Source organism: Dryobates pubescens, chromosome 15 (assembly GCF_014839835.1).
Source record: "Dryobates pubescens isolate bDryPub1 chromosome 15, bDryPub1.pri, whole genome shotgun sequence".
Taxonomy (NCBI): domain Eukaryota; kingdom Metazoa; phylum Chordata; class Aves; order Piciformes; family Picidae; genus Dryobates; species Dryobates pubescens.
The window spans coordinates 11,118,470-11,130,194 of record NC_071626.1 but is presented as its reverse complement, the minus strand read 5'-3'; the positions used below and the strand labels follow the sequence as shown (position 1 = coordinate 11,130,194).

The 11,725-nt window shown below is 41.7% G+C and overlaps 1 protein-coding gene across 1 annotated transcript; it reads left to right on the top strand.

The window, feature by feature from the left end:
* The first annotated feature begins 5,697 nt into the window (after positions 1 to 5,697).
* Positions 5,698 to 6,264, top strand: ASCL4 (achaete-scute family bHLH transcription factor 4). The gene has a single exon (XM_009908356.2). It carries the CDS (start codon positions 5,698 to 5,700, stop codon positions 6,262 to 6,264), a length of 567 nt encoding a protein of 188 aa, XP_009906658.1.
* The last annotated feature ends 5,461 nt before the right edge of the window (positions 6,265 to 11,725 follow it).

The window sequence follows — 11,725 nt, the reverse complement described above, 5'->3', positions numbered from 1 at the left end:
CTTCTAGGGAGTGCTAAGCTTGCACTGTGGTGTTTATCTGTTTCATTTTTATGTGTACAGTACCAAGTATTCACATGGTTGGTGCTAGTACTTCATATCTTTCTTACAAACCTCAGCAAACAATTACAAGCCCAAAAGTCTCTCTGCATTCTCCAATACATAGATGAGTGGGGACCTTCCAGTTTCAGTTGACGTCCTTACAACTTCACAGTTATTCTCAGTAGATCCCAGTTCTGTCCCAAAATGCTAGGTTATCCCAAGCCCTCAGCTTGTCTTAATGCCAATTATGATAGTGTAAGTCTACCGCAGAACTGCCCTGGCACTGAAATCCTCACTCTTTCAACAATCTGAGCTGAAAGTAATACTTTGAGCCTATGAGCCAGATTGGATGTAGTCATACACAGATAAGAGTGTTTTTTCCTACTGTCAAACACGAGTCCTCTGAGATTCCAGCTTTTTTGTAGTCACGTTACTCCCTTGAACGAGTGATATCTTAACTACCAGTTTAAAGCACAAGTATCAAAGGAAGCCAGTGATAATATGAAGTGTCACTGAATGAGAAATTAATCTTTGTCTACAGAGATGTACTCTGCACGCCCAAGGTATCGTGATAAAACACATTGGAGAACTGTTTCTTCTGCAAGGGAAGATATTTTTTTATATATCAAACACTTTTATTATATGTGAAGTGTTTTGATAAGACAACTGCACTGTGTCCCCTGAAAGCTTAGTTTATTGACATTTATAGCAGTGCTTGCTGTGTGAGGAACAAATTGCAGAGCTATTTTTCAAGTCATCTTCAGATCCTGGAGACATACTGAAAGATAAGGGAGACTTGTGAAACCATGGAGGAAAGAAATGCAGTAAGCACACTTCTTTAGTCCTCCCCTATTGTGTGAGCAGAGGGCCCTGCTGGACCATGACCAGTTCTCAATACAATAACTTCTCTTCTGCTATTGCAAATGTGCCCTTGGGTTCTCTTAGAGTGAGCAGAATTACACTGAATGAAGATTACACAGAAAGCAGTGGTTGAAGCCAACCATTTTAATGACCAAAATCTAAATTTCTCATACCTTTTATTGGCCTGTCAGCACTTTGCAGGCCTGTATTTTGGTGACAGTCACAGTATGAAACCTGGGTAGTTTAGGTGCAGCTCTCACTTGTAGCTACAGAGCTGGAAAGAGATGGCCCATGCTTAAGGGTAAAAAGGTTTAGAGATATGCAAAACTATTCAATCTTGTATTTCTGGATCCCAGTCTAAATTGCAGTTATTGCTATAATTCTGTTGTATGCAGTTAACAAGAGGAACTGTTAATTTCACAGTTTTATACCTGTTAATAAATTACAGCAGCCCAAACTGTGATATGTATAATAAATACTAGAAGTTATTATAATAAAATATAACAAAACCACAGTGTTGTGAGAGTCTCTTTTTAAACTTCTGATGTATTTTCCCTTTCTTCCTTCTCAGTAATGTGTTGACAGGTGAAATAGTTGAGACATCATCTGTTGGGAATTAGGTGGACTTACCTGTGTTCAGCTGACTCCTGTGTTTCTGCTACAGTATTTCCACTGATGGATTTCTTTTCAGATGCAAAGGAGCATGGTGCCAAGGAGAAGCTGTTCCTTTGAGTAATTCAAAGTAATCACTCTAATGTCCATAGTATTATTCATGAATCTGTGGAAGAGTGAAAGAGTTGAAGGTTCTTTTGGTACAATGTTACTTCTTGCAGTTACTCTATTAAGATATATACAACTAAAAGAACCTTCTGGAAGGAAGATGCCTCAACGTTTTATTTTTAGGTGCATCAGAAATATTTTCTGTTCATTTTGGCTCAAAAATCAAGTGCATACAGTGAGGTAAAAAGAAGTAGAGAAGGAAGAGAACTTGTTTGAATGCCATGGTCGATGGTGTATGTAAGGAATCTCCTGGTGTCCCCATTTAAACTTTGTATTCAAAAACAATAGAAGCAGCCCAACATCCCACCCCCCCAAAACAAACAAACCAAAGCAAAACACAGAATATAAATAGAAACATTACAACTTCTGCCATCGTAGAGCAGTCCATAACACCTGATTTGTATCCCATGGGAAGCAAACTAGGCCACCTTGCTTCATATCAGCATGGAGGATACTGCATTCTGGAGTCAAAGCATCATCCAGGCAAAGGTGTGAAGAAGAGTTAATTGGAGAAACAGTGTAAGAATGAAAATCAAGGACTTCTCTTAGAAGAGTAACATTATCCATTTAGTCTTAACCTACAGAATCACAGAATCACCAAGGTTGGAAGAGACCTCAAAGATCATCAAGTCACCACAGACCTCATGACTAAACCATGGCACCAAGTGCCACGTCCAGTCCCCTCTTGAACACCTCCAGGGATGGTGACACCACCACCTCCCTTGGGCAGCACATTCCAATGACAAACGATTCTCTCAGTACAGAACTTTCTCCTCACCTCGAGCCTAAACTTCCCCCAGCCCAGACTGAGACTGTGTCCGCTTGTTCTGATGCTGGGAGAAGAGACCAACCCCCTCCTGGCTAACACCTCCCTTCAGGTAGTTGTTGACAGCAATAAGGTCTCCCCTGAGCCTCCTCTTCTCCAGGCTGAACAATCCCAGCTCCCTCAGCCTCTCCTCAGAGGGCTTGTGCTCAGGGCCTCTCCCCAGCCTTGTTGCCCTTCTCTGGACGTGTTCAAGTGTCTCAGTGTCCTTCTTAAACTGAGGGGCCCAGAACTGGGCAGAGTACTCAAGGTGTGGCATAACCAGTGCTGAGTACAGGGGCACAATGACTTCCCTGCTCCTGCTGGCCACACATCAGAAAGAATGTGTGTTAGCCTTTCCCATTGGTGGCCCCAGTCCTACAACATTCACTGCATCTGCATGTGCAGATGTTGAAAAGGGCCTGCTTTGTGCAGAAGTCTCTATGGAATCAATACCTTGCTTTAAGCCTGGTCATGCTCTCAATGAGGATGCTCAGTGGGATGTCAGGTGCATTGGCCTTGTGCTGGCTCCCTGCCCTGGGACAAATCCCTTTCAGAGCAAGCAGCATTAGACTGTCAACAAGATTCAACAAAAGCCTGTGGCATATTTTCTTATTTTTCTTGCACACAAAAAAAGTCCGACTGCAGAGTCCATTTGATAGGAGATCAGCGTCAATCATTTGAATTAACAAGAAACCATTTACCTGTCATTTTTGTTCATGTATTGTACTAAAGGATTAACAGCAGGGGGTTTTCTGTAGGAAGAGCAGATGCCTGTTCAGCACAGGTGCAGTTCTGACACTCTGGGAAGTGCTAGTGACCTGCATTTACAGTAAACATAAAAAAAGAGGTCTGGCGGCAGGGAATGGTGCATTTGCACAACAGCTCTGAAATGTAGCTCTGCCTTTTGAACATGACTAGACTTCTGGCAAGGCCACGGAGGGCTGTGAAGCATTCTGGCACCTGAGACAGCACACCACCCTACCCCACCCCCCCAGGAGGAATGCTTCCATTTCCTTTAAGGAATACTGCCAGAGAGCAGAGTTTCAAACCTAATGATGACACAAATCAAATGTCCTTTTCCTTCTGAATGAGTGAACGAGTTATTTTCATTTAAGCGTTCCGTTCAAAAACTTTTCTGCTGGGCAGTGGTTTATAGTGGAAGTGATACTGAAAAGCACAGGATGTTCAACCCTTTCCCAAGATCTGTTAAAAGGCAGAAAGGCTCTCTTGATTATTTAATCTGAAACAAGTCATACATAATTCTTGCCTCACACCCATACCTTTCACCTGATCTAGAGCACATGTTTTAGAAAGACATTTAGCTGTGACTGGAAAAGATCTCAAGTCTTCTTGAAATGCATTAGCTAACTCGTAGATAATGCTACAAACTTTGCAGCTTGAAACATTCAGCTGTTGCTACCCAGTGTTAGTGACAGAGGCAAAAGTAGACGGATAGCTGCCCTGTCTTTTGAGCTATTTTGGTGCTGATCCTCTCCCTGGCATAGATCAGAGGCCAGGACTGTTCTCACCCATGTCTGTCTGGAACGTTCTGCCTGTATGTTCATCATACTTTGAAGATTACCATTGTTTTTTGAAGCTACAGAATAGGCCAGCAAAGATACAAAGGCTGACTTGAAAATGCACACTGACATCATTGCTGCTGGTTTCTGACTCAGCAGAGACAGATGTGCTTCTCGGAGTGGAGGATGTTGTTTCAGTTACTCATGCTTCTAAGGCAGTTTGGCATGAAAGACTGAACAGGGCGGAAACTTTCACTTTGAGCAAAAGGACAGTTTTAACAGAGCCTACGTGGCTGTACCTTTTCACATCCCTCTCTTCCCACAGCTCTCCTATACCAGAACGTTCAACTCCTAACCTGGGGGGGGGGAGGTTTTGAAAAAAGCAATTAACTGTGAAGATATGCCTTTGAGAAAAAAAACCAACCACCCAACCAACAACAAAAAGGGATGTTGCTCTTGAAAAACTGTGTGGGAAAAGTCAAAGGTCCTTCAGTTGCCGCAGATGAGGATCCTAAGATATCTTAGAGGAAAGGCATGGATGAGGGCATCATGCTCTTTTATTTCCAAGAGTCCTTGTCTTTTGCCCACTTCTCCTTGTCAAGCTGCAGGCAAACTGGAGGAAGCAGCACAAATCTGGCACAATAAAGAGGGATTTTCAGCTTCCCAGTGAAGGCAGTGTGTGGGGTCCATCAGGTAAGCCAATATATATGTACACATCTAGTAATAGCTACATGGGAGGCAATCGGGGCATCTCACTTTTCTACTTCTCTGAGGCAGGTGCTCATGGAGCTAAGCAGAACATTCCTGCAATGCACAGAGACAGGCAAAATGTTGCAGATTTGTACAAAATGCTCATGTTCAGTTTGTGAAACTCACACTTCTTGAGAAAGCCTCTCTGCAGGCGAAGAAAGCTGTTTCCTTCAGACGCTTGCACGTATGCATTCTTGATCTGACATGACTTGCAACCACAAGAGAGCACTCTTTCCTTTGAAGCTTTCTCGGCTTCCCCAGAAAGCTAGAGACATGCCATATAAGTTTTGCAAACTGCTTGTGAGCCGTTTCAGTTAGACCAGAGCAGCCGAAACAACAAAGCTTGCAGTTGTTTTTTTGGATTTCATTGTGAAAAGCCTTTGGGTAGTTTTCAGATGACAGAAGATCCTTGGTTCCTGAAAGGGAGGAGTTCTGCCAAAACTTTGAAGATCCCTGTAAACTTTGCAAATTACCCATCTTTTGGAGACAATTATATCAAACGCTATCGTGGATTACAATACATGAGAAGTGTTTAGAGCCTGGAAGATTATTTATGTTTGGCATTAACTCTTATGGTCATAATTTCAAGCGGGGAGGAAAGGAATACACGAGAACCCTCTTATTATCTTTTGAAATATGAAGATCAGAGGAAAAGAAGGGTTTAAAGTGTGGAGTGATGGTCCTCAAAACCTGTCTGTAAATTAGCTGACATCCTACATCTATAAAAACAACAAGGCTTAGAGCTGATTTCCAAGCACAGAGTGGACCTTATAAGTCATTAGCAGTGCTTTGAGATCTGCATTTTTATATGCCACAGGAGGAAATTGCAGCCTGCGGGGCAGAGCAGCTATAACAAATGTTTCCTTCTTGCTTGGACTGATACACAAGATTTGGAAGCCAAATTCAGGAACTGATATTCCACGGGTGAGAAAAAGAAGCAGCATGGAAAACAATAAAGATGATGATGGACTACTGAACAGGATTGCGTTTCCAGGAGCTATATCCCTGGCAAACAGCCACGTGCATCCCCATGGGATCCCTCTGAGAGAGCCATTTGGGGTTCCCTTCCATCTGGACCCTTCTTACTGGGAGCAAACCTACGGTGGGCACACAGGTCGCATCTCCTACATCCCATTCCCTGGCTATGTGGGCGTCTATGACTATTCCTTCGAGCCTGCCTTCATTCGAAAGAGGAACGAGAGGGAAAGGCAGCGTGTGCGCTGTGTGAACGAGGGCTACACACGCCTCAGAGAGCACCTGCCCAAGGAGTTTGCTGACAAGCGCCTCAGCAAAGTGGAGACCCTGAGAGCTGCAATAAGCTACATCAAGCATCTGCAGAGCTTGCTGGACTGCCATCCCTTAGGGTCTAGCAGCAAGGAAACAGTCTCTGCCAAGGAGGTCCCAGAGGCTTGCAGTCCTGCTCCCCTGCGGGAGTGCAACAGTGATGGAGAGTCTAAAACCTCTTCAGCTTCATCCCCCTACAGTGAATTTGAGGAGACGGGCAGCTAGGTAATGACCTCTCTGGAGACAGAAAGCTTCGAGTGCAGCTGAAAACCACATATAAAACCCTGGGTGTTTTTTTTTTTACAGATGAAAATGAATACCAGGAAAAGGAAAGAGCTAGGGGGAACAACAACAACAAAAAAAGGATATTGTCAATCTTCAAAGGACTTTAAATATTGCCTGTACAAAGATGATTTGTAAGCAAACAGATCTCTCTCAGGTTACTTCAGATGTGTTACTAAACTTCCTTTGGATTGTTAAAAGTGAAGCAACATTTGCATTCTACTTTTCATTCAGCTTTGATTCTGTTTCTCTATTTTCTGCTGCCTTTCACTTGAGACATCAAAATCAAATGCATCCATTTTGAGACATTCCCCTCCCCTTTCTCCTTCTTCCTCCCATAAGTTTTATTGTCTGGGTTTTTTTTTGTGACTGCTAACCTGAGATGCACTGGGTTGCAAACACTCGGACTGGGAAAGGTAAGATTTGGATAATGTGTCTTTCCCTATTTTATTTTTTTAAGGAAATTCACATAAATTCTCATATTTATGAAAAGACAGTTAAAAAAAAATAAAAAGCTGACTATATACAACATCTTCTAAATGGAAAGAAGCAACTTATACATTGGACACTGGCTGTTTGGTGAGTTTTTCAAAGGTGATCTTCAGGAAAAGAAAATCTGTCACTTTCACTCTAATCAGTGGCAGGAGTGAAACAGTTCTGTGAAACTGCACCTTCAGAAGCAAAGCTCCACTCATGATACTGCAGGGGGGGGGGATTTACCAGCCTTTTGTCTTTTTTGACAATAGAGTTTATGGACAAAAAGAGTCTTGATTGTGGTTTTTGGCAGGTCAAAGATTATATGCTTAGAAATGCATTCCTCTAGTGGTTAGATGCTGGTGTGTACAAAGAGGGTAACATTGAATATATCAGTTCACATCTGTATGAAAGTGTGACTATTTGTCCTTTTGTTTAGAATATTGTATTGCTTTTTCAAAGAATACACCATTTAAAATGACTATCTCAAAATCTATGGAGTACCTTTAATTTAGACCATGTCTACTTAACGTGAAAATTCCTCTCCAAATGGCTTGAAAAAAATCTTCCTTTCTCCAAGGCCAGATTTAAATAACATCTAGCTAGGTGCTTAAACCCTATTCTGAATATGGGGTGAACTCCTTCTTACCTATAATTCTCATAAACATCTCAAACCTTTTTTTTTTTGTTGGCTTCATGTTGGTGAAATGGTTTTGTACCTTTCTGACTTTCCTTCATGTCATGCTGACTGAACACCTGAAAAAAAACACTTGTGTATAAATAAAAACAAATGCAGATCAAATACCTCAAAATGTGCCCATAAATTTCATTTAAATAAAACAACAAATTAATCCTGGCTGTGAGGTTGGTTTTTTTCCCCACTTTCAGTTGCTAACAAATGAGAGAGCAGTGTTTGTGTAGGACTTTCAGGAAAGAATTAAGAAAATGGATAGAAAGTGCGTATGAACTGTTATCTCTGAAACCAAATTTTTAATCTATATTTTAAAGTCTGGATAGGGAGCAGGTTTGTGCTGTAGGAATCTAGTCAAAATTATTTGGCATAAAAATACTCTGCTGATTTCTAGCAGACTTGTACACTTTCAGCTACTGTGTCCATGGCAGTCTCAGGCTTCATTCTATAACCTTTTCATGGTGATCTGCTTCCTTTTCTATTAACTGCTTTGTTTTTCTGAGGGCTCTTACTTCTGCAGGGTATGCTTCCCAGACCCAAAGAGTAGAGGTCTAGTTACTTGGACAGTTCAGCTCTGGAGCCAAAGCTCTCATTTCTTAGTCTGTGTTTGTATTTTTAATCCAAGAAAGGGGAGGAGGGCAAGGTAGTGGTCTGAATGTCTGATTAGGATCCAGTATTTTGAGTCTTTTTTGTTTTGGTTGGGTTTGTGTTGGGTATTTTTTTTCCCTTTCCTTTGCAGTCTCTGAGAAATTCTGCCTCTCTCTCTCTCTCTCTGCCTCAGTTTTGTGGTTTCTGGAAATATGGTAGTGCTGCTGGTAACTGTCGGTAAGCCTGAATTGTACTTCCCCTTCAAATGAGAGAGAAAATCTCTGTTATCTATGAAAAACATACACAACCTCAGAGTAGATGAGATGAATTCTGTGCAACATACAGTTGTTTGTAAAGCATACTGAAGATGAAAAGCACATATAATAACAACAAATAGCCAAATCAAACTGAACAACTACAACTAAAAACTACAACTACAACTAAAAACTACCAGCGTGGCCATTACTTCCTGGGCAGGACACATCAGATGCTGCCCCAAATAAATGTTTCTGATAGATGGTTATCACAGAGGCTTGACTCCTGCAGAGATATATTCAGGAGTCATAATCCTCTGACTTCCAAATCCCAGACAGATGATGCAGCATACCACCTTCTCCATGATCAGCTAGTCAGGCTGGCTGGAGAAGAGCACTAAGTTGTGGCTCTGCTCCATTTCATCTTCATCTCACATGAGATGTGCCTCAACAGGAGTCAAACTGAGTGGAATGCATCATACCTTGGGCCTGTGCTTGTCCATTGCCACTGTAGGCTGTTTCTTCCCATGTGAGATGCAGGCTGATCTGCTACATGTCTAGATGGGATTGGTTTGGTTTTTTGCACTTATTTAATACTCTACAATCAGAACCAAACACTGATTTGGTGAAATATTACTCTGGAAAAGGCCTCTGGATCTCAAATCAAGGAGTCTGGTTAAAAATCTATGTTTTAATAAAGCTGCAGCTACCTTTTTTTTCCTTTGTATTATACATCTTTAACAGCTTTTGAGGTAGGCTTAATGTACCTCCAAATCCAACCTCAGTACTGAAGATGCAAAACCTGAAATGTTACATGTAGCTTAATTTAACTTTAAAATAAAATTATTTTCTGGAATGAAAAGAAATCCTTCCCGTGGGACAAGGTTGTCACAGGCTGAACCACTCTCCTTAGGCAAGTTGGACATTTTTAGTTCTCTCAGTTCCTGTTGTCGTGCAAGCCTTTTATAGGCTTTTAACATAAGGAAGTAAAAAACAGCTCAAGATTTCCCAAATATGGATCAATGCTTACTACAGGTATCAGGAAAGGTTTAGAGTGAATGCTACATTTCAAAAGCTTTCTTAAGCTGTTTCTGTCTAGACAAAAGTTTTCTTCAAAGCTTCTAGAGTGTACCATTATCAGACTGAAAGCAGACAATGATCCCACCTTGTCACCATGAGAATTAAAGTTTTCATAAAAATGGTGACCAGAAGAATTCTCTTCATGTGACTCAACTACTATTTACAAGAAAGGTGAGCACTGATATCTGTAGGCAGCCATGCTTAAGTTTTATCAAACTCCTGCACACCAAATGCAGACACTTTCATCTTTCTATCAAATGTGAAAAAAACCACACATCTGAAGTCTTCCCTCTTCTCTCATTAAATTACAAATCCATTTGCTCCTTGATATTATCAGCATTTGAAAGATGTGTAATCCTGGCCATGAGATTGCTTTTAATCCTCTAATAGCTATTTAGCTGATTTCTTTGTAAAAGCCCATTCACAGTCCTTTCATGTTATATTACCCAGGGTCAATAACATGGCCAGAGAAAACCGGAAGGCACTATAGAAAAGTCATGTTCAGGCAGTAAAACAATCAGAGCAAATTTATCTCTCTGGAATAAATTAACAGGCAAAGTCCACACAAAAATAAAGATTCTTTGAAAACATTTGTCACCAGCATACTTGGGAAGGAAACAACACAAAATCCAAACTATTATGAAGAGAGATTTTCAAGTGGTACCAGTAGAAGAGCCCTGCTGAAGTCAGCTGAGGTCAATCACAATAGCTGATCAGGGTCTTAAGTCTCTCCAAACTAAAGTTTAAGTACATATAACTTCAGCAGGTGCTCAGCACTAGGAAGTCTCAAAGTACAGAAAATGGCTACATAGCAAGAGGTTAATTTGTTCTAGACAAATGGGGAGCAGACAAACAACAAGACTGCATCTGTATCCAGCTCTTTCACAAGGCTGTCCAGCTGCTGCTCTGAAAGCTCTGTAAACACAGGATGAGCAGCATTCTCCATCAGCCTGAAGGTGTGCTTGTGGGTAAAAATCTGCTCTAAATGCTTACTCATTTATTTCCTACGTGGTTTTTATACATTCTTTCTACAGCACTAGGACTACATCCACAAACAGAGCAGTGGGAAACTTCTCCAAGTTGTCCCTCCTGGAAGAACAAACTAGAAGAGTAGGATTCAACAGGGTCTGTTTCAGCATTCACACCTCAGTAGCCTTGAGCTCTAGTATCACTCAAAAAAATTCCCATTTAAAAATCCAAGACAAAAAGCACACCTGGGAAAAGACAGAGGAACTTACCACAGGAGCTTTCAAGGAGCAAGTCTGTCACTGAACTCAAGTGAGCTTTTCTCACTGGATAAAGCCCTGTATGAAAGTCACCTGGTGTCACACCTGTGCTTGGTTGTCACCCTTGTTAGAACTTGTACCTCCATGGCCTGAGCACACAGCATGGCTGCTACTTGAGATGAAGGGCATGGATAGTTCCTGAGCCTGGGCTGATGGTGAGATTCAGAGCTGTAGCCTGGTAGTGAGGTACATACAGCCATGGAAGTTAAAAACCTTTGCCCAGTTGCAAAATAAGTTGCAAACTGAAGTGAGCAACAGCAAAATCTCAACTCAGGAATGGACAGGACAAGTATGTGCAGAGGCTGGATTTATTTGGTATGCTTCAGAGGAAAGGCACAAGAAAAGGTTGGTTTAACTGGTTTCAATTTATTTGTCACATCTTAAACAAGAATTATTCTTCCCCAAGAAACACAGTAGATGCATGTATACAAGATGGAAATGCCAGGGTACCCACAACCTGGCCCTGGAGCAGAGCTCTGTCACTGTGCTTTTCTTGGGGAGACCAGGAGCTTTATGCAGACTTGCACCTTGCAAAGCCAAGACAGCCTGGTCTGCTTTCCAACGGAAATAAACTATGCTCTGTGAAATGTCTTGTCCAAAAGCTGAACCTTTGACTGATTTTCAGGCAATCCCAATGGGAAGAGAGCCTCAAAATGCAAGCCAAATTTTTTTTTAAACTCAAACCAGGGGTTTGGTAGAGGTTAGGAGCCCAGCTCTGGGCAATGAGCTGTGGTGCATCATGCTGGGTCCGATCCCTGTGCTACTCAATTGCTGGAGGCCTCAGCCCCTGGGGCAGACACAAAAAAACAGGTAGTTCATCTGCCCTTTAGCCACTTTCAGTCAAAACTTCATGTATTCATGTAAACTTTCAAGGTCAAAACACCCATCTGTGAAGTTGATTCATTACTACCACTGTCTTTAGGTATGCCTGAGGGGGCCAATACCCCCAAAAGTGTGGGTTGCAGGGGTGGGGAGCAGCCAGCAAGCCTGTATTTCATTTTGAATTCCCTTTTTCAAAGTTTTAGAGCCAA